We start from the raw sequence: 23796 nt of genomic DNA on the forward strand, positions 1-23796 counted from the left end.
TACATAGCTCTGAGTATTTCTCCTTCTTCATCTTCTTGTCCCACGTGGCTTCCTCTGCTTGCAACACTTTGACAAAAGCGATGCTTTGACCAAATTGATCATCATTACGATCCACCTCCAACACAAACGCAATGACAACACAGCAACAATGACGATCTGGCAAGAGATCATAGGCGTGGTCAACAAACATGACCAAACAGGCCACAGGACGATAGGCATAAATACAACGAGTGTGGAAAGAACACCACCACAACCACAACGACAATCTGATAGATATCACTGAGATCCTTGGTGTGGTCATGCCATAGGACGATAGGCCTAAATACAACGAGTGTGGGACGAACACCTCCAACACAGCCACAACGACAATCTGATAGATATCACTGAGATCCTTGGTGAGGTCATGCCATAGGACGATAGGCCTAAATACAACGAGTGTGGGAAGAACACCTCCAACACAGCCACAACGACAATCTGATAGATATCACTGAGATCCTTGGTGTGGTCATGCCATAGGACGATAGGCCTAAATGCAACGAGTGTGGGAAGAACACCTGAGATCCTTGGTGTGGTCATGCCATAGGACGATAGGCCTAAATGCAACGAGTGTGGGAAGAACACCTCCAACACAGCCACAACGACAATCTGATAGATATCACTGAGATCCTTGGTGTGGTCATGCCATAGGACGATAGGCCTAAATGCAACGAGTGTGGGAAGAACACCTCCAACACAGCCACAACGACAATCTGACAGATATCACTGAGATCCTTGGTGTGGTCATGCCATAGGACGATAGGCTTAAATGCAACGAGTGTGGAAAGAACACCTCCAACACAGCCACAACGACAATCTGATAGATATCACTGAGATCTTAGGTGTGGTCAGACCGATAAGCGTGCCACCTCCAACACATCCACAACGATAATAATCTAATAGACATCACTAAGATCCTTGGCGTGGCCAACAAACAGGCCGGTATGAAAATAAACAAGAATACATTATATGATGAGGATGTAAATCTTTTTTCAGGTTGGATACCATTCAGGTTGGATAATTTTTAACTGTTTCTTTACCTCCCATAACAGCACTGATTAGTTTTAGGGCTCTGCAACTTTAACACTTGATAGGCTAAATTCAGATTACTGTGTATCAAACCACTGTTAAAAACATGAATAAAGAGAAAGGGCATCCAACTAGATTCATTCAGTTGGGGATTGAAAAGGAACATACTTCCAAGATAATTCAGAGGCGTTTTTTATTGTAAAGTTATAGGATACATGTTAACCTATTTTACAACCACGCCAATCTCTTTATTAAGAAAATCTTCATATTCTGTGGTGTCAAAACCAAGCTTAAGATCTTTCAGGAGCTGAAGGATAAGCAGGCAGGGCTAACGAGCATCGTCAATGCCTGAAATGCCTCACGTTGGTGAAGACGAGGGACACGCCATACTTGTTGCAGCAGTCGATAGCATCGGGATCTCGAATGCTGCCCCCGGGCTCTGCAATAACACCTACTCCACTCTGGCATGCTTCTTCCACTGCATCATTCCAAGCTGCCAAAAATTGTATGATAAGATGAGTTTCAGAAGCATTGTCACAATAACAAGATGACTACTAAAGAGATTGCAACGGTCACAACACATTCCGTGTCAGAGCAGGCGAAATTTTGAAGTATTTCAGACATATAAAGTTAAAAAAGGTTCATTTTCATATGCACGTTAGTGACTTCGACCTCGTCCCCAGCTTACCAAATGGGAAGAATGCATCACTAGCCAAAGCAGCTCCTTTGACCTCGTCCCCAGCTTTCCTCAAGGCTATCCTCAAACTTTCAAGACGATTTGGTTGCCCGCTTCCCATACCCAACATACAGTTATTCTGAGAAAATAGACAGGAATGAGAAATTTCCCAACGGGATCCAAACGTGTCGAGAAAATTTTAGTTAGAAAATACCAACCTTTGCTATAACAATGGCATTGCTCTTGACATGCTTGACGCACAACCATGCAAACTCTGCATCTTGAAGCTCGCTCTCTTGAGGGGCCTTTCCAGAAACTACGTTAAATTGTATATCTAGGGGAACCAAGTCGTCGGAATCTTGTGCTAACCACCCCCCACCAACTTGCCTGAGTGAGAGTTTTCCTTTCTCATTTTTGTTTGCCTCAAGAATTCGCAGAGTCTTTGATTTCCCACGCAAGATCTCAAGCCCCTTCTCTGTGTACTTGGGTGCAACAACAATCTCATAAAACATCCGTGTTTCACCATCTGTAGGGCTTCTGAACTCCCGAATTTCCCTTGCAAGGACCTGAATGAAATAAAAATAAAGCATCAACCCTACTTAGCTTCTTCATTCATCTAATTAGCAATCAAACCGTAATAGCCCAAGCCTATTAGATATTGTCCTCTTTGGACTTTCCTTTATGAGCTTCCCCTTAAGGTTTAAAAGTGTGCCCGTTAGGGAGAGGTTTCCACACCCTTATGAGGAATGCTTTGTTCCCCTCTCCAACCGATGTGAGATCTCACAATCCACCCCCCTTGTGGGCCCAACGTCCTCGCTGACACACCGCTCGGTGTTTGGCTACGATACCATTTGTAATAGCCCAAGCCCACCAATAATAGATATTGTCCTCTTTAGGCTTTTCCTTTCGGGCTTCACCTCAAGGTTTTAAAACGTGTCCGCTAAGGAGAAGTTTTCACACCCTTATAAGGAATGTTTCGTTTCCCTCTCCAACCAATGTGAGATTCACACAAACATCCTAACATAACATAAGCATAAGTACATCTTGGAAGGCGAAAAGTTAGTTTGATGTTTCGGTAGCTGGAGGTTTCGATCTGGCTCACAGCACCTTGGAATCAATTGCTCCAAAAGTTAACATAGAAATCTCATGGATTCAAGTCCAAACGTCTTTAATTAACATAAAACACACTAACCTCATCAACTTCTACGTTGAAGGCTACAATGCCACCAAATGCACTCACGGGGTCGGCCTTCACAGCTAGTCTATATGCTTCCAGAATATCATCACGTGAAGCTACACCACATGGATTTGTGTGTTTCACAACTACACAAGTAGGATTCCTAAACTCTGACACACAATTCCAAGCTGCATCCGCATCTAAGTAGTTATTATAAGACATCTCCTGCACACAACAAAAGTTTGCACATAATTGAAACTTGAATGCCATGCAAGGTAAAAGATAAATGAAATGTAATGTGGCGGATTATGGAACTTGTGAGCAAGAATGAAGACTTTCAATAAAAGCCTAAAAAATGTATCATGGTAAATCCTTGCGAATGCTTAGAAGAAGCATAATGGTTTGGATGCTAAGCTAATGAAGCTTTTCCATGATCATCATGGAAAACAGACAACAGAAAAGGCTTCAACATGAAATTTAAACATTGTTACCTGTACGACCATTCTGAATTTAGAAATACTATCCGAAGATGAACCCACAGATGAATTGTGAAGAGGGATACTTGCTCACCTTCCCATGGTGTTGGATGGCTGTTGCAATACCACCTGTATTGACTTCAGAGATACTCTTATCAACATAAAAGGCTGCCTTCTGATGAGGATTTTCACCGTAGCGAAGAGAACTTTTGAGGGAAAGCGGCACGGTTAAGCTGGGAGGAAATTTATCTTCCAACAAACACAGAGGACTATTTTAATCTAATATTCCACCAGAATAACACAATAATATCGAATGTTCTAATAAACAAATGTTTTTCCCTTCATAGTTTATTACAAATGCATACTCTGAACTTTATCTGGAACCAAATGATAGCATAAGTTTTTACCAATCCAAGTGGTTATGCATTTAGCGCAGATGAAACAGGGGGATTTACCTCCAACAGTCTGCTTCCACAGCCATTCTGAGACTGCAGAATCGTAAGAAGCTACATGTTGAAATGCCTTCCAAGCAAGCTTTCTACGAAATAGTTGATCATCCTCATTTCCTTTCAAGAAATCAATCAGTGCAGGATAGTCTTCGGTATCAACGACCACTAAGACATCCTTGTGGTTCTGCATATGCATGTTAGTGCACATATTAATACACATCATGAAATTGAATTAATCTAAACTAAGGGATTATCATGCTCTCAAGAGCATAGTATGCACACACACACACACACACATTAGAGATGGTCTTTCAGCCAGTTTGTAGTCTGTTGCTTTTTTTATTTTATTTTATAAAATAAAATAAATAAATAAATAAATAAATCTGTGAATGCTCGAACAATTTATATGCATCTAGACCAAGTTTACAAGATACAATTTAATTGTCAAAAACAGTGAGGTCTGAATTTTCCTACCTTCGCAGCAGCTCTGATCATGGCCGGGCCACCAATGTCAATGTTCTCGATTCCATCTTCAAAGTCTATTTTTTGAGATGAGGTGACTTTATCGTAAAACGGGTACAAGTTTACCACGACAACATCAAATGTGCCTGTTGAGGAATTATTTCAGAAAACATTACGCAGAAACTAAGATCATGCTTTGCAGATGAAATTTAGGAGTAGCATAAGACTTCCAGAGATGGATCACAGGGTAAATAGAAGACTAACATAAAACTAACCAATTCCATGTTTATCAAGGGCGTCCATATGATGCTTTTGGTCTCTTCTAGCAAGAATACCCCCATGTATAGAAGGATGCAAAGTTTTTACACGACCATCAAGCTGCCACCACAGACAAAATTACTCCACCAAATAGATTATATCATTAAAAAAAAAAAAAACAGGCATATGCAAATCCCTCCAATCATGCAAACCCACCCACTCCCACATGTTGGACAAAACATGTCTTAAATGGTTTAAAATAAAAAATCTCTAAAAACGCATTTACATATTAAAAATGGTCAGCAAAGTCTACACCTCATTAAGAATAAAAATGAAAAGGCAAACAAAATAGAACAATTCAACAAATGTATGGTAAGAATAACATAAACAAGAACGGGAGCATCTAATTATGTAAAGATATAATGCATCAGCTTCTAACTTTATACAATAAGGATTCAAGAATCTACATAGAGGAGGTTCACTTTCAATTTTTCATGCCACCTATAATTTAAAATAAGTTTCTTGAACCTAAGCAAAATGGTGAACTGACCAAAACGCTGCATCCAGCCCCGAATCTCCTCTCCGGGGCACAACATAAAATAATAGGGAGCTTGTTTCATTCAGAATCTGAACAAACATGAGAAAAGGCAGCATACCATTTCAGGGAAACTTGTCAGCACCTCCACCTTAGTAACGCTTACCCCAGAAGTTTCCAATGTAGATGCTGTTCCTCCAGTTGAAACAATAGTGTAGCTGCAATTTTATATGATATGAGGCGTGATAAAATATTCAAGGTTGTTCAAGCTTAAGGCACACTCTAGAGGAAAGAGGTGCAAAGAAGAAAGCATATGGTGTCATAACTTAGAACTAAGATTTTTTTTTTAAAAAAAAAAGGCAGTATAGATGGCATGTTGGGAATTTCAAAAGAGATTAAATCATCAAGCAAAGAGCATAAACAAAATTGTATAATAATTCTTGAAGGGCTTACCCTAATTCTTGAAGCCCATTTCCTAGAAATGCAAGATTTTTCTTGTCTGACAAGGATATCAGAGCTAGCTTCTTTCCTGAAACTGAACATAATAGCCGATACTGTCAAATTGATACAACCAACTCACTATGAAAAGGTCCCTATTAAAAAGAAAAAATGAATCAAAGAGTCAATTTACGTCATAAAACAAGCAAAATCGAAATCTAAGCTCAAGGAGAATTTTGAAATCTTCTGAGTTCATAAATGATAGTAGCTTTCCCTTTTGTAGAGATTTACAACTCCTCCCAAGTGAAAACAAACAAAGCTTCTCTTTATACCTCTTATCCACTAACATCCATCTCTAAAGCACACTACCAACATACGGTCAAAATTCAAAGCTTTCTATAGAAAAACACGCGATAATAATTGTTCTATATACAAAAACAAGAGGAATCTACCAGAAGGAGATGAAGCGGTGATCTTTGGAGAAAGAGTGACGGCTTCACCATCAGCCATGGCTTTGAGAGTAGAGCACGGTCGTGGCACAGAGTGGGCGTGGAGGGAGGCACGGGTGAATAAAGACTGCTTAGGGGCAACGTTTAGATAAAAAGAAAATTAATAAGAGGAAGATTAAGAAACCCACGATATGGGATTGTTAGTACGAACACTTCAAAGAAAATAAAATAGAAAAATTGGTGAATTGAACATTACAAGAAGAGGCGAAGGAGTGGCTTCCTTAAGGAAGGACCGAGCACGAGGTTCTCCAAATGAAATAGCAGTGATAGGCGTAGCAGGAGAACGAGCAGTAACAGGGCTGAACATCACGATCAATTCTTCCTTTGTCGGTGGGTTTCTTGATACCAATTCTTTTCTCCCGTCAGCCTTGTCAAGCCGCTAGTGCTTCCTTTGTCTACTTTCCACTAACTAGAACATATCAAGAAAACTCTCATTGGTAAGCTGTGGATTGACATTTATACCCAACATTTAATCAGTAATTCCCATCCCAGAAATATTCCCAACAAACGCGTTTTAAAAACCTTGAGGGAAAGTCCGAAAAGGAAAACCCAAAAAAGATAATATCGATTAGCGGTGGGCTTGAGCATTACATATTTTTCCTTCCATACATTACAAATATGGAATTGATCATCAAAATCATCAGCAATTTAAACCTTGACCAATGACTCATTAAAGCTCAATATCGTTCCAATAGTTTCGACAATAGCTGAGACAAGCCAGTAATCGAACTTATCCTACAAACAATAGTTCATATACAAATAGACAAACACAAAAAACAAAGAAAAGATAACATCGAGAGTTTCGTTTGTCCTCGAATGGCACCTACTTGGCACTTTAGATCATAACAAAACCAGAGCATCTAAAGATAACTGATATGGACATGAGGATTGAGGTCGAGTAAGAACTAAGAAAAGCTAAGAACCAAAAAGAAAACCAACACAGAACGTGTTCCATGGTTCCCTGAATTCAGAAAGTTAGGGGTGCCAAAAAGGGGGGAAATTATTCTCTGACTTCAAACAGAACACAGATGAACAAAATGAGAACTGGGCACTTAAACTAATGAACCCAAGTCGAGTTGGGAATTAGTTTACTTCATTATTAATATTTTTCAATTCCTAGCACACAATTCCGCACCAGTTTCATTCAGGAATACATTCAGTTTCAGAACCCACAAACAGATTAAAATAAACAAGCCTTATACTCAATTAGAGCGTTATCAGTGACATCCAAGCTGACGAATCCTCATCCTCACAGTAAATAAATAACAAACTATTCACACATGCAAGGAAGCTGCCCGCGTTAAATTTCATGTCTCTAAGCGTCTCAACGAAAGAAATAAGAAGCCCGTGAATGAAAATGAGAGATTACAACAAATTTCAAACCTGGATATATAATAATCTAAAGTAGAGTAGTATCTAATCCTGGGTACGTTAGCCGCGCTCGTTGAAAAATTGAAACGCTTCGTCGGAGAGCGATACGCACACTCCACTGTGAATGATGGCGGGGCCGCAGGCGCAGGGTTTAGGGTTATCGCCGCCAATAAATTAAGTGGTGCGCCCTATAGATGGCAACTTTTTCTAAGCGCCTCACAAAATTTTAATAAATATAATATTTTAGAATTTTGATAAATATAATATTTTAGAATTTTGATAAATATAATATTTTAGAATTTTGATCAATATAATATTTTAGAATTTTGATCAATATAATATTTTAGACTTTTGATAAATATAAATATTTTAGAATTATGATACATATAATATTTTAGATGGTAATTGTAGGACTAAATTAGCAAATAATAATAATAATAATCAATAAATAAATAAAAAATAATCTAAAAAATATCCTTAAAACTCTCTAATAAAATTAATAACTTAATGAGAATATTTAGTATTTTAATTAAAAGTTCAAAAATATCCTTAAAAATATTATTTAATACCCTTCAATTTTTTTAAAAAAAAATTAAAAAAATACGTTGATGATTATATTTAAATAATATACGTGCAATTTTAAAAATAGTATTAACATCTTTTACCCATATAAAAAAAAATTATACGGTTAATATATTGATAAAAACAGTTTATTAATATCTCATAAACCATCTCCAAACTTTTAAACTATACCTTTGAAAATGATGAATATTTTTAAAATGTGGTATTAACGGTAATTTTTAAAAAAATTAAAAATATTTTTGAAGTTTTTTTTTATTAAAAACATTAATAAAACATTTTAAAAAAATTAAATATTATTTTTTAACTGTCCTTTTTAGTTTTGGTATTTTGAAAAATGTTAAAGGGTATTATTGAAATTTTTAAATGTTTAATATTTTTTTAGACAAAAGGTAAAATTCAAAGTATTTTTATTAATGGTTAAATTAAAATAGATAAAGTAATAATTATTATATAAAATTTATAATATAATTTGAAAACTGTAACGATATGAATTAATATCATAATTTAACTCTATATTATTTCCTGATATATTAAAATCAATTTTAATATTTAAATGAATAATAAATGTTTGGATTTAAAAAATGATAATAAAGAGAAAAAAAAAATGTTTACTTCCGTAAAAATAACAATAAAGAAACACAAAAAAAAAATTAAATAAAAAAAGTAAAACAATAATGAAAAATTATATTTGAAAATATTATATGGTTAATTGAAATTCTTGTCTAAATCACGTGACAATGACTATTTATTAAGATATTTGTTTATTTTCTCCCTTTCATATAATAAAATTAATGTACGGAATTACGTACCATATACTAAATTGTATATATTAATTAAATTTCTAAATTTGTATTTATTCAATTCATAAAATTTTTTAAATGACTAATATCTTTTAATTTTTTTTATCTAATTCACGTATTTTACAAAATATTTAAATTTTCAAATTTGATAAATTCATAATTATTTGGCATTAAAAAAGACTTATTTTTTATTCGAGTTTTATTACAAATTATTAATAAATTAGGATATTATTTTAAAACGTTGAATCGATTATTAATTAGATACAAATTTAAAATTTAAACCATATTAGACAATATGAATATCTAATATCTAATAAATTTAAATCTTTAATATTGTTTAATAAATCATTTAAGTATTTAAAAATTAAGAATTTCAATTAGTAAATTCATAAAAAAAATTTAGATGTATTAGACACGAATTAATTAATTAATATTAATTTTATATTATTTAAAAATTATAAATAATTTTATAATTTAATTACAAAAAATGAGAATTATAATAATAACGAGTAGGTATAAGATGTCATTTTTGGATTTTCCCTTCAAGCATTTCTCTTGCCAATGAGTGGTGTACCGGTAAGGATGATGACTCAAGGAATGGATTGTGAGATCCCATCTTAGTTTGAGTAGTAAACGAAACATTATTTATAAGAATATAAATTTCTCACTAGCACACGCGTTTTAAAATTATGAGATTAATAATGATACATATTAGATCGTTTATATATTTAACCGTTCATAACCGGACAATAAAGACAAGTTATTATTATTACTTTTTAATTTTTATTTTTTTCTAAGACAAGATAAAGACGAGTTATTATTTTTATTTTTTTTGTTTGTAATTGTCAAAAAAAAAAAAAAAAAAAAAAAAAATCGATTATTATATAAAATAGAAAAATAGCATCCCACCAAAAAAAAGTCGAGGCTTCGAGCGTGGGAGGATAAAGTACAAAGGCGCACACTGTCGTGAACTCAGACCAGACCTTCTTGATTTGCAGACAAATTCAAATCTCACAGTCCATTGTTGCTTTGGGATCTGCATGGTGAGTTCTTGAAACGATGTTTTTTTTTTTTCCGGCACGGTGCTCACGAGTGAAAATGTTAGCTCGATCTTTCTCGAAGCAAACTAATTATGCGTTCTCTTATTCTGATTTGTGATTCGATTTATGATGTCCGGTTCTTTAATCTGACATGCGATTCGATATTAGATATTGATATTTGATACATTTCTTGGGTCAATTCAGCTGGTTGATAGCTAGAGTTGAAGAATCGAGTCTATTTTATGTGCATTCCAGGCGATAAAGGAGACGCCTGATGCTATGCAAACTAAGCTAGCGTTGGCAAACTTCGGTAATATCGTATTAGCCTACTGAATTGGGTTTCTGTTTAAGCTTTTCCTGATTCGTTATATAACTAAAGGCTTGTTAGGTCTAATAATCTCTCGTTTTTCCGTATGTTACTGTTCTGGTCTTCTAAAGATTCGAATGGGCGTTATGAAATGTTGGGCTTTTCTTTCATGCATATTGATGTTCATTTACAAATTATAATTTATGAACGAGAAGAATCTTGTTGCCAGAGTCCTCCTATATGAATAAATTTCTTGGAGATAAATATACATTCCACTCGAGGTGCAGACTGCACGATGAAATGGAACCTCATTCAGTAGCTAAAATATAAATTTCTCCCAAAATTGGTGAGTTTCGGAGTTCAGTTATACCCTGTAAAGCACCTTATTAGCCTTGTTAGTGCTTACTGAACACTTTGGTTTTCTATTATGTGTCTGCACTATTTAAACTGCGGAGCCATGAGCTCGATCCCTCTTAAGTTTCAGAACAAAACTCTTCATTTCATTCACCAAAACCCCAGCAGCCCTAGTGTTTTGGATGCTAGAGAAAGTTAACTATGTTCCTGAACGTTCCTCTAGCATTCTCCAGCCATTGCTCGTATACTATTGCAGTGCACTGACTATAACAACCATCATTGCCCAATGGCAACTGAGTTACTGTCATATATATGATATGAAGATAGATTTCTTTATCTTCACTATGTTATATTAGATATTGTATACATGTGCCATCATATACACCATACGTTTTTATGACTTTTGAATACATGAACCTCAGGTTTTCAGTTGAGGGCTGAGCTTTCCATTGTTGGGCAATATTACCATCTTCAAGATGATCAACTGAACCTGAAGCTATCTGTGACTTCAAGTGCATGCTTTTGCTGATACTGCAGTCTCTCTTATTCATGGGATTTTCAGTCGAGTTTGTGCCCATCAGGTATACCTAGATGGACAGAAATGTGAAAAGAGGTACCATAGATCAACATAGCAATTATGAACAAGTTCGACATACTAATTTGGAAGCAAGAAATCAGGGACTTGGGTCGACAATTCAAAGATCTTTCCATGATCCATCAAGCAACATCAGCACCAACATTCGACCCCCTGAATATAATATGCCAGTTGGAGCTAGTCCTGTCCACAACTACTCCATTCAAACTGGCGAGGAATTTGCACTTGAATTTATGCGGGAAAGGGTGAATGCCAAGCATCAATTTATTCCCACCAATAGTCCTGACCCAGGTGTTACAACTGGGTACATGGATTTAAAAGGCATTGTAGGACTTCCCCATCCAAGTTCCGAGAGTGGATCTAGCATTCCCATGCTCAACCCTGTAGAAAAAGATCATGTTCAACATTTTGAAAGAGGGGGCTTTTCACATGAAGAAAAGAATATATATAGTTCAAGGAGGTTTGTACCAAGAGCCTCATCAAGAAATGATGTCATTCCACTTCATGGTTCTACATCTTCAGGAGCATCTGATAGCTCATCAAGAAAGGTGAAATTCATGTGCAGTTTTGGTGGTAAAGTCATGCCTCGCCCTAGTGATGGAAAACTTAGGTATGTTGGAGGGGAAACACGTATTATCCGTATAACCAAGGATATTTCTTGGTTGAATCTGCTGCAGAAAACATCAACAATTTACGATCAAGTTCAAACTATTAAATATCAGTTACCTGGTGAGGATCTTGATGCATTGGTTTCTGTATCTTGTGATGAGGACTTGCAAAACATGATGGAGGAATGTAATGTAACAGAATATGGGGGCTCAACAAAGCCAAGAATGTTCTTGTTTTCTATTTCTGATTTGGAGGATGCTCAAATTGGTGTCAGAAGTGCAGAGGGTGATACAGAGTTTGAATATGTAGTAGCTGTAAATGGTATGGACCTCAGTTCAAGAAGGAACTCCACGCCCTTGGCCAATACTTCAGGAAACAATTTAGATGAGTTGCTTGCCCTTAACGTTGGATCAGAGAGTGGTCAAGTTGCTCCAGAATTGTCTGACAACATCAAATCATCTCTGACCATTTCTGCACCTTCATTTTCTCCGTCCTCTCAAACCAGTTGGACCAATTCATCTAGTGGTTTCAAGCCCAATTTGCAGCAATTGTCAGGACAAAAGTTGCAGCAAGGTGATTTTGGGCCTCCCCAACTCTCTTCTTTCCGCCCCATGCAAAGTTTATCTGAAAATGTTGGAAAGACTTCAATTCCTTCATCCATTCAGGCACAACGTGAGTACGTTCTTATTAACAATGCAGCACCTGTAGAGAATATATCTTCAATTCCCAGCAAAGGACATGTGAATCAACAGGGTGGCTTGGCTACAGACAATCCAGTCAGTGGTTTTCACACACAAGATTCAGATGCATCGTTAAAGGAGGGTAAAATTACAGAGATTCCAAATTTGAAGCTGAATGAACCTGATAAAATTCAATCATTGGAAAAGGAGGCATCATTTAAGGATGCACAAATTAAAAGGCAAGGCTCTCTCCATAAGATCGATGAAACTAATGAAAGCGAAAATTTTGAACATGAATACTTGGTTTCTTCAAACCTAAATGATGCTTCTGTTTTGAGCTATAACTCAAAAGGAGTGCAGGTAATTAATTTAGACACAGATGTCGGATCGAGTTTCCTGCTTTCAAAAAGCAACAAGAAGCATCAAGATCCTGCTCAAGAATCAGTACCCCTAGAAGTGAGTAATGAAGGAAACAATAGAACTGAAGGTGATAAATTTTCATATGATGAACTTCCAACTTCTGGTTTTGGTGCCTCTGAGACTGATGAAACAGGGTTTAGTTACCATGAACCCATTTTACCTCCACGTGTTTTTCACTCTGAAAGGATTCCAAGGGAGCAGGCTGAATTGAACCGTTTATCCAAATCTGATGATTCCTTTGGCTCTCAGTTTCTTAGAACTCAGGATAACTCCAATTTTTCTCAGACAATTATTGAATCAGCTGAAACATTGCTGGATGGGAATGCGACTCTGAAGCCTGAGCAATCTGTTTCATCTTCAAAGGTACCACGTGGAAATAGTCATGCTGTAGAAGATGGATTGGAGGCATTTGAAAAGTACAAAACAATAGCAGATACCAGTAATAAAATGATGAATATTTCAGGTGAGCATGATGGGTCTGAGGTCAGTGATATGTCCAATATTAGAAGTCCTTCTGCCAATAGGAAGGAAGCAGGAGGTTTGGCTCATCTTAGGGCAAGTGAAGAAGTTTCTGACAAGTGTAAGGAGGAATCTCTTATGGGACCCCTGGAGTCAGGCTGGATTGACGGAAGTACACATAAGAACCAAGGAAATGAAACTCAAGAGCAAACAGAGCCTTCATCATTAGCAGAGAACCCTGGTAAAACTGTTACTGAAGTAGAATCTGGAGTTGGTATTAACACTCCAGAGCATGGGGACATTCTTATTGATATTAATGACCGCTTTCCACGTGATTTCCTTTCTGATATATTCTCAAAGGCCAGAAACTTTGAAAGCATTTCTGGCATCAATCCATTGCATGTTAATGGGGCTGGCTTGAGCTTGAACGTGGAGAATCATGAGCCTAAGCGTTGGTCATACTTTAGAAACTTGGCTCAGGAGGAGTTTGTTGAAAGGGATGCTTCTCTTATGGATGATGACCACCTGGGCTTCTCTTCCTCACTTGCAAATTCAGATGTAGGTGCGAATTATCACAGAGATTCTCATATCAATTTTGGTGACAACATTCAGCAGGAATCCTGTCTGCTCACTGGACCCAGCTCTACAAATCCATATACAGATTATGTTTCTTCAAAGCTTAAGGGCGATGACAGCATACAGTTGGATGATCCTAGCGCTGAAGCCCAACACACTATAGGCCAACATGCTGAGAATGTGGTTTTTGCCAATTGCATTCTTTCCATTATAATTTGTACCTCCAGCTTATCGCTTTCCTCTCACTGCATGTTCCTATTTATCTTCTTGTTTTAGGATGCAAAATTGGATATCCAAGATATTGGTGTACCTCTGGCTGATATTTATCTTGAAGAATTTGATATCAGTACGTTGCAGGTATGAATCTCACAGCCTATTCCCTTATAACATGCAACTAATTAAAAGTTGAACATTTCTTTTCTTTTGCACTTTGGTAACATTTCATTAGATTATTTGTTATAAAATGTTAGTTCTTGTTTGATACTGTGAAGTTAAGGCTTTGAACAGGCGTGACTTGATTTTACTCTCTCTGTATTTGAAAAGTCTACTTGCACAATAAATATTATGCTATTTTCACCTGTATTTATCTAAACGATGATTGTCAGCTCTGATTTTTCCAAAGAGTTCAGATATTTTCTTTGTGTGATGCTCTGTTCTTTAATATGAATAAGGCGATGCAGCATTCCCTACTTACTGTTTCCGCAAAAAAAAAAAAAAAAAAAAAATCTTATGCATGAGTTTTTGAGGTTCTGCAGTAACCCTATTCACTGTCATTGCTTCCATTATTCTTTGAGAAGTTCCCTAGTTATAATCCTCTGCCACAAGGACATGTAGAAGCTAAGAAATTGAGCTCCTGAGCAACTGGATAATCTTTTTTCCCACTTCATGTCACTTCAAGGTTGTTTGCTAACTGCTTGTCATTAGCTGGTCTTTTTTACTTCTGTATGCCACCTCCTTTGGTGGGAACTTGAAAAGAACCATGTTTAAAATAGTTGGAAAAATCTTATGGATTTTATAATTTTTTTTTTATAAGGATCAGATTATTGGATCATGTAGAGTCACTAACTTATTATTCTTTTAAATTTTTTTTTTGTATATTTTGAGAGGGAAAAATCTTATGGATTTTGTAATTTTTTTGATAAGATCGCATTATTGGATCATGTAGAGTCAATATTATTCTATAGAGAATTATTTTTGTATATTTTGAGAGGGAGAAACAAAATATTTTTAAATTGGAAAAGTCTGATTCAAGTATAGAATTTATGAGAGAGATTGCATTTTCAATTGTTGACATTCTCTTATACTTCACTTGCTGACCTTGTTATCGTGTTATTAATTATTTTCTTGGATATAAACTGGTTTGGTATTATATTTGGGTCGCAGTTGACAGCTAATGTACTATTGATCTTGGGGGAACATATAGGATTTAAGGTTTTACTTTCGCTCCATTAATTTGTTGACTGTCTTTTGGATGGCTTGGCAGATAATTAACAATGAAGATCTTGAAGAGCAACGAGAACTGGGTTCTGGCACATTTGGTACAGTGTATCATGGGAAGTGGCGAGGATCAGATGTAGCAATTAAACGGATAAAAAAAAGTTGTTTCACCTGTAGGTCGTCAGAGCAAGAAAGATTGGTGAGTTAAATTCCATTCGATTGATCTCCTAGAGGTTATTATCTTTTTCTAGTAGTGAGTTGGACACTGGTTTGATGGTGTTATATTGCCTGAAAAGTGGGATGGGAAACCAAAGGTTACAAATTTTCATTATCAACTGTAAAACCAAAAAACAATCCCCCCCCCCCCACCGGCATTCCGACAAACTTAACTTTTAGAGGAGCTGGTTAAAAGTGTTGGTGTAGTATCAACAATCCTACTTCTAACAAATAGGAATCGTTTCTTAAGCAGCAATGGACAGTCTTCTGTTTATTTAGTTGGCTTATTTTTAAACAAATAGGAATCAATTTTATGTTTTTGGTCATGATTCTCTAATTTCACATATTGAATTAATTTTCAGACTGTAGAATTTTGGCGTGAAGCTGAGATTCTTTCAAAGCTTCATCATCCAAATGTGGTGGCCTTTTATGGTGTGGTGCAGGATGGGCCAGGTGGGACGTTGGCCACAGTGACTGAGTTCATGGTCAATGGCTCCTTACGGAATGTTTTACTTAGCAAAGACCGGTAATCTCTTTGTTTCAAGTTATCTGGCATACACTTGAATTGTTCGAGAACTCTGTTCGTTCTTAGTCTTTACATTTTATGCAAGTGTTCCAGGTACCTGGATCGACGCAAGAGGCTTATTATTGCAATGGATGCAGCGTTTGGAATGGAATATCTGCATTCAAAGAATATTGTGCACTTTGATTTGAAATGTGACAACTTGCTTGTCAATTTGAAAGATCCTTTACGGCCAATTTGCAAGGTACTTTATACACCACTGCACTTGATGAGAATTTATATGTTGGCGGTGGATTTATGAGTATTTCACCTGCATTGTTTACTTTTCTCCTGGTTTTGTTATAAAGGTTGGAGATTTTGGCTTGTCAAAAATAAAAAGAAACACATTAGTTACTGGCGGTGTCAGAGGGACCCTTCCATGGATGGCTCCTGAACTACTTAACGGTAGCAGCAGCAAGGTTTCTGAAAAGGTAATATATCGAGACTCATTTCTATTGTCACAGCTTATTAAGAGAATAAGCAATAGGACAATAAACATGTATTGCTGATGGTTTTATGGATCACATAACTATCAATACGAAAAAGGGGGAAGATGAAAGAACACAGGAAAGGAATGGTGTGGAAAAAGAAAAGAAAAGGTGAAAAACGTATTTGTGGGGTGGGAAAATTGATCATAGAAAAGGTTCTCTGTTATTAGCTTCTTAAATAAATAAGAAAAGGTTAGCGAACGATATTTCAATTGAAAAACAAACTGTAAATTATGTTTCACGATCAAAAGTAGGTTGAGTGGATGAGTTTCATTTCATTATTTCTACCCACTATATGACTATATTGATCATGTAGTTTTAATTTTTTACTTCTGCTTGGCAGGTTGACGTATTCTCATTTGGTATTGTCCTGTGGGAGATCCTCACTGGCGAGGAGCCTTATGCAAATATGCACTATGGAGCAATCATAGGTGTGGAAACTAAAAGGGAAAAAAAAAAAAAAAAAAACTGTTTTTATGTTTCCTTGGGATTCATTTAACTCATAAATTCTTCTCTGGGTAGTAAGGTTGGGTTCAATGATGGTAAGGAACGCCCTCACATGGTTAGTTTATGCAACTGAAAAAGCTTGCAGGATCGCATAATATGCATAGAAATGATTACTGAAAATTTGCTCTGAATTGCTTCATTTCTTGTTGCTCTGGGTATTCAATTTGATACTTCTTTTTCATCATTCACGGTGCATTTGTGTGTTTCCTACTTTGTTTTACATACTGCATTAAGTTTAGAAGGATTTGTTTCTGAATCATATATTTGTTATTCTATTCATTTTCAACTCAAATGGGTTAAATCTGAATTTGATGATTTCTTTCTCCACTCAGGAGGCATAGTGAACAACACATTGAGACCACCGGTACCAAACTTCTGTGACCCCGACTGGAGATTGCTGATGGAACAGTGTTGGTCGCCTGACCCAGTAGCCCGGCCATCTTTCACAGACATAGCGAGGCGATTGCGTGTGATGTCTACGGTTACCCAGACAAAAGCACCACATGGTCATCAACCACAGAATCAGGCACCCAAGTAAATTTCCTTGACAATTTTACCCTAATTTGTTTTGCTTCCTGAGTTAGCAGGGTAAGACGAGTCGTTTACCTGGATGTAGTCAGTTACTTAAGTATAAGTCGAGTGTATTACATAGCAATATATGAATAAGGGGCTGCCTCTGGATAGACGGAATTGTAGGTTGGTTTAAGATATCATCATCAATAGCGAGATTGTGGGTTGTGCGATACCTGAGGATTTGATTTATATGTTAAGTCAATTTATTTATGACCACAGTGAACATATACAAAAGAAAATATTGGTTGTTTACCAGCCAATTGAAGTGCCTATTGAGTTTTTGTTTGTATGTTTCTTAACATTAACTTCTGGTAGATTTTAATTGTCTAGACTAGTTTGATGGTAAAGTTGATTGCTGTGAACAATTTATAAAACCACTGGATAAGTAACCTTGTATGACACTTGAATTTCAACCGTACAAGGAACCACTTCAATTTTTCTTACAGATATTGAACAGTTATACCTAGAATGCTTGCCCAATCTCTGTAACCTTCCAAAACTGATAAATATTATCATCTTGAGACTTTCATTTTTTGGGTTTTTCCTCAAGGTTTTGAACGCGTTTGTTAGGAAGAGATTTCCACACCCTTATAAAAAATGCTTTGTTTCTCTTTCCAACCAATGTAAAAGGTTTATCCATTCCTTAGATAAGCAACTTAAATTACTATCCGTGGAAGGTCATTCATTCCTTAGAGTTGTTCATATGCTTCATTTCTTAGATGACCTTCCACTTCTTAGATGACCTTCCACTAGGTCATTCATTCCTTAGAGTTGCTCGTATGTTTCCTTTCTTAGATGACCTTCCACTTCTTAGATGACCTTCCACTGACATACCCTTAGAAAGGTCTATTCATACCTTAGATGACCTTCCACTATGAGCAACTTAAAAGGTCTATTCATTCCTCAGATGAGCAACTTAAATTATGATGGTTTGGTTCCACACCCACCCTTATAAGTTGCTCAATCGAGTCTGTCGGTGGAAGGTGTATTAATTTCTTAGATGAGCAACTTAAATTACGTATGTAAAATTGGCATTTTGTAATAGCTTCATTTTGCTGATTAACTATGCTAGACACGTCCGAATCTGATTATCGACATCTATCAAGGACTCCAATCGAACAAAACAAGAAGAGGCTATCAAAGAGTTTCTTTTCAAAATCACCTTCTTTCTTATGGTTTTTGTAACCCTATCTAGCTACACAGCGAAATATGCGGCTGAAGAAACCTCTTTTCGTCTTGCATGAAAAATACAAAAAATCTAATTTTGTAATAGTGATACTAAATTTAAATTAAAACTTTCTTTCAAACTATAAATATTAACTTTATAATTGATAGGTTATATTGGTTTGTGAAACTTATTTTAGGTTAGTTTGGTTGACCCACTTGCAAACTAAACAAAATTTTTTAATCTTTCAAAAATTCAACTCAACTTAAATCGAAAAATAATCTAACTCTCATCCCAACCCTTTTAGTTTGGATTGTATAGTCTAAGTTGTTCGGGTATGAACACCTCTAATTTTAACCTATTGGAGTATATGAACCCCTCTAATTTTAACCAATTAGAGTATAAGTTTGAAAATCTAATGAACCAAGTTTCAACTTTTGGTAGTTTATCCTAATTTTATTTTGATTTTTTTAAAATTGAAAGAATTTGTGTTCCATGTCAGTTCTAAGCTTATCCATCTTCGCCCATTTTTCTTCCAAGCAAATCCTTCTCCTTCTTCCTCTCCCCCTGTAGATTTCTAACTGAAAAACGCCATGGATGTAGCCCCAGAAGAGCTTCAATTCTTAACCATTCCAGAGATTCTCAGAGAATCCATTTTCATCCCTAAGCGCTCTCCCAAGACCTTCTACCTCATCACTCTCACCCTCATCTTCCCCCTTTCGTTCGCCATTCTCGCCCACTCCCTCTTCACCCACCCCCTTCTCCTCCACATCCAAAACCCTTCCGCCGATCCCCTTCAAACCCGCCATAGATGGGCCAAGCTCCTCTCCTTTCAATTCTCCTACCTCATTTTCCTCTTCGCTTTCTCCCTTCTCTCCACTGCCGCCGTCGTCTTCACCGTCGCCTCCCTCTACACTTCCAAATCCGTCTCCTATTCCGCCACTCTCTCCGCCATTCCCAAAGTCTTCAAACGCCTCTTTATCACTTTCATCTGGGTTTCTCTCCTCATGATTCTCTATAACTCCATTTTCTTCGTCTTCTTGCTACTCCTCCTCCTCGCAATCGATACCCAGAATTACCTTTTGTTCTTCTTCTGCATTTTCATTATCGTCATCCTGTTTCTTGTTGTTCATGTTTACATCACCGCCTTGTGGCATATGGCCAGCGTTGTGTCTGTGCTTGAACCGATTTATGGATTTGCCGCCATGAAAAAGAGCTATGAATTGCTTAAGGGGAAAACCCGATTGGCGGCGGTGCTTGTTTTTGCTTATTTGGCGATTTGTGCTACGATTAGCGTCATATTTGGGGCTGTGGTGGTGCGTAATAGGGTTGGATATGGGGTTTTTGTGAGGATTATTGTTGGTGGGTTTTTGGTTGGCGTTTTGGTGATCGTAAACTTGGTGGGATTGCTGGTTCAGAGTGTTTTTTACTATGTCTGCAAGAGCGTCCACCATCAGGGCATTGATAAGCTTGATTTGGTTGATCATTTGGGTGGATATCTTGGTGAGTATGTGCCTCTTAAAAGTAGCATTCAAATGGAAAATTTAGATGCATGAGGTAGGGGAAGGGAAAGGAAAGGATAGAAAAACTCAATTTGTTTTCTAATGGTTTAGGGGATATGAACGAGCTGTTGTACAAAGAAGAACATTTAAACCTTTTTGTTCTGAATCTTGTACATAGTCAGGATCAGTCATGTCTGTATATCTGATTGGTGGTGATGTTTTACTGTAATGTTCTATTGATTGTCATATGTTGATGGAAAAGTTTTCTTTTTGTTATTGTGTCTCAAATGGGATTGATGATTGGAACATTGCTAGTGAGTATCGACCTTACTTGAATAGGATCTGTTCTATAGATTGTATAACTGTGTCGAGAGCCTTGGAAGTTCATTTGGTGATATGTTAGGAACTACGAACTTCTGCAATGGTATGATATTTGTCCACTTTGTATACAGAGTACACCATAGAGCTCCCCTGAGGCCTATGAAGCCTCGAACAACCTCCCTTTAATTGAGTCTTAACTCCTTTCTCTAGAGCTTCGACTAAAGTACACCATTTGTTCGACACTGAAGTCACTTTTGACTATGTTTCGAGGGTCACAACTTTTTTGTTTGACATTTGAGAATTCTCATGAATGAGTTAAGGGCGTGACTCTGGTACCATGACCCTCCAAATGGTACGATATTGTCCACTTTGAGTATAAGCTCTTATGATTTTACTTTTAATTTTCTCAAAGTCCTCATTACCAATATAGATGTATTTCTTATTTATAAATCCATGATCATTCCCTTAATTAGCAAACAAGGACTCCCTCCTAACCATCCTCGACACAATATGCTTTTTCACTTCACTAACTCTGTTCTGTTGTGTTTGGTGTTGATACTGTAGAATGAATGTCATCAAAGCTTGATGAAACCCAGAAGTTTCTAAAGCTTCTTCTTATCATATATTGAGTCTGTTCCAAGCCCACATAACACTTGCATTTCTTCTGATTATCCTTTATGTTGGCTGATATTCTTAGGTTTCTTTACTCTTTCATTGTGAAGAAATTGGACCTTTAAGTAGTGAATAAGATTTGGCGTAGGTTGAGTAATGAGTTATCTATGCATTTAAATGAGATGGGCTTTTGAGATTTCCCTCTTCATAGCTCGAATGGACCTTGTTTGTCTCGATGATGACTTTCTAGACTCATAGTGGAACAGCCCAAGTCCACTGTTAGCCAATATATTCCGTTTTGATCTGTTACATATCGCCGTCAGTCTCACGGTTTTAAAACGCATTTGCTAGTGAGAGACTTCCACTTTTTTATAAGGAATGCGGATGTTGTTTGGCTTTGATACCATTTGTAATAGTCCAAGGCCATTGCTAGTAGATATTGTCTGTTTTGACCCATTATGAATTGTTGTCAGCCGCACAGTTTTAAAATGCGTATATTAGGGAGAGGGTTTCCATACCCTTATAAGGAATGATCATTTCCCTCTCCAACCGACATGGGATCTCACATCATGAATCCACAACTTCTCTCTTTTCTCTTCCTCACATGACCTTATTTCTACATCCCGAACACTCCTTAGTAGTAAGATACTTGGAGACGTGTGATGGTGCAATAAGGGTTTTGTTCCCCTTCAATATCTCTCTGAATGAGAGCCATTGAAGTTTTAGGTGGAAATATAAGGCATACTCACTTTAATGTCACAAACCCATGTTCAAACGCTAGGAAATTTATTACCATACTTAGGCCCAAGAAAGGCCACATCATGGTTAGCAAATATACATAAATACTTGAGATAGTTAACCACCGTAAGAGGCAGGTCATTTCGAACCCACTAGCAAGTTCCAAAACCGATGGAAGTTTCCCACGGCGATCCTAATCGTGAAGTACTTTGAAGTGTCATTCACACTTTGTTAAGTTCAGGAACATTGTGAGAAGGCAAAAGAGCATCAGTCCCGTTCACTTTCTAAAAATGACATAAATCGATTCCTGTGTTGCAAAGAACATTATGTATCTCGTGATCTAGAAATATCTACAGAGACGGATACTGAATTCCACTGCACATGGGTGGAGAAGAAAAAGGAAAACCCTAATCTCCTAGGAGAATTGGTATGAAAAACTTGATACAAACGTTTGAAAAATGGTCCCCAAGTTCGTTTGCAGTCAAATCTGTGCTACCCAATGGAGCCCATCATTTGATAGATATTGGTGGCAAGTCCCACGTTCGGTTCATAAGTGGGAATTTTTTTAAAACATTAATTGTCTCGATTTTTCTTTCTTGAAACACGGGTAGATTAAATATAGTCATAATATAGATTCATCGAGGGTATATATATAGAATGCAAAAAAATAAGAGTAGTTTTTAATTTTAAATATATTTAACGAATAATTTTTTAATATATTGAAGTTAAATTTTAATTTTTATATGAACATAAATTTTTAATTTAATATCTATAAGCTATTTAAAATTTAAAAGATATTAACTAAGTCAATTATTTATTATTCACATCATTAATAAAATAAGACAATTTAAAAAAAATTGTTTTTTTTTTAATTTTCAATATTTGGCTTGAAATTTAAAATCATGATTGAAGAAAAAAAAATTATTTTTGTATTTAAAAATTAAATGTATAAATATTACAAGCAAAAATTTAATTTTTTTTTTTTTTTTTAAGTAACTTTTGTGTTTGCAATTTGACTAATAATCCAAATAATTTATTAAAGATGAAATGAAAAGAAATAAATTATTATAACCAATTAATATTTTTTAAAATTTAAAAATAAGTAATTCTAAAAATAGTTGTAATTTAATAAACTTTTTTAAGTTTAAAAAATAAAAAGTATTTGAACGTGGAAGAAAGCAAAAGAACCACAGTTGAGTTTGGTTGTTGCTTTGTACGGCTGTGAAGCGTCGTGGCAGTGCTGGGACCACCACTGTTGACATGTCATTTATTGTCCGTCCTGCATCATTACCATTCACCCTAAAATAGGTTGTCCACGTCATTAGCCCCATGGTGTCCTCGTTGACACACCACCATTTATTGTCCGATTCTGATACCATTTGTAATAACTCAAATCCATTGTTAATAGATACTATCTATTAGATGAACACGACTCTCCACAATGTATGATATTGTTCACTTTGATCATAAGCTATCATGACTTTGCTTTTGACTTCCCTAAAAGGTCTCACAAATGAAAGAGAATATTTTTTTATTATAAACCCATGATCATTCCTAAATTAGTCGAGGTAAGACTTTCATCATCCAACACTATCCATTTTAGCTCGTTATATATTACCGTTAGTCTCATAGTCTTAGAGTGCATTTGCTACAGAGATGTTTCAACATATTTGTACAGAATACTATATTCTTCTCTCCATCCAACTGATGTGGGATATCACATTAAAAATATTTTACATTTGTAAATGATGTTAGTAACGTGTCGTGACTTGTGAAAATTTGATATTTGAATCTAATGAGATTTTAGTTATTAACGTAACATGTATTATATATAAAT

The 23796-nt window shown here is 36.1% G+C and overlaps 3 protein-coding genes across 6 annotated transcripts; 2 read left to right on the forward strand and 1 right to left on the reverse strand.

Annotated features, from left to right (window-relative positions):
- Nucleotides 1-1146: 1146 nt before the first annotated feature.
- LOC111490103 (bifunctional purine biosynthesis protein PurH-like) lies at nt 1147-7601 on the reverse strand. 2 transcript variants are annotated; one of them, XM_023138590.1, is made up of 13 exons: nt 7429-7601; nt 6242-6454; nt 5989-6112; nt 5552-5633; nt 5220-5316; nt 4581-4683; nt 4318-4451; nt 3850-4027; nt 3489-3643; nt 2934-3143; nt 1960-2307; nt 1754-1880; nt 1147-1558 (listed from the first exon to the last, which is right to left on the reverse strand). In XM_023138590.1, the coding sequence occupies exons 2-13, from the start codon at nt 6350-6352 to the stop codon at nt 1407-1409; spliced, it is 1821 nt and encodes a 606-aa protein (XP_022994358.1). In that variant the 5' UTR covers nt 6353-6454; nt 7429-7601; the 3' UTR covers nt 1147-1406. The 2 variants fall into 2 exon arrangements, with proteins under 2 accessions (XP_022994358.1, XP_022994357.1); XM_023138589.1 differs by having other exon boundaries at nt 1211-1558; nt 6242-6457; nt 7465-7601.
- Nucleotides 7602-9714: 2113 nt separating this feature from the next.
- LOC111490078 lies at nt 9715-17910 on the forward strand. 3 transcript variants are annotated; one of them, XM_023138545.1, is made up of 10 exons: nt 9715-9841; nt 10043-10148; nt 10922-14021; nt 14115-14195; nt 15322-15474; nt 15854-16017; nt 16111-16258; nt 16362-16484; nt 16885-16972; nt 17381-17910. In XM_023138545.1, the coding sequence occupies exons 3-10, from the start codon at nt 11091-11093 to the stop codon at nt 17584-17586; spliced, it is 3894 nt and encodes a 1297-aa protein (XP_022994313.1). In that variant the 5' UTR covers nt 9715-9841; nt 10043-10148; nt 10922-11090; the 3' UTR covers nt 17587-17910. The 3 variants fall into 3 exon arrangements, with proteins under 3 accessions (XP_022994313.1, XP_022994312.1, XP_022994314.1); XM_023138544.1 differs by lacking the exon at nt 10043-10148; XM_023138546.1 differs by lacking the exon at nt 10043-10148 and having other exon boundaries at nt 10922-14018.
- Nucleotides 17911-19270: 1360 nt separating this feature from the next.
- Nucleotides 19271-20564, forward strand: LOC111490152. The gene has a single exon (XM_023138662.1). The coding sequence runs from the start codon at nt 19380-19382 to the stop codon at nt 20340-20342; it is 963 nt and encodes a 320-aa protein (XP_022994430.1). The 5' UTR covers nt 19271-19379; the 3' UTR covers nt 20343-20564.
- The last annotated feature ends 3232 nt before the right edge of the window (nt 20565-23796 follow it).

Source organism: Cucurbita maxima, unplaced genomic scaffold, assembly GCF_002738345.1.
Source record: "Cucurbita maxima cultivar Rimu unplaced genomic scaffold, Cmax_1.0 Cma_Scf00015, whole genome shotgun sequence".
In the NCBI taxonomy this organism is placed as follows: Eukaryota; Viridiplantae; Streptophyta; class Magnoliopsida; order Cucurbitales; family Cucurbitaceae; genus Cucurbita; species Cucurbita maxima.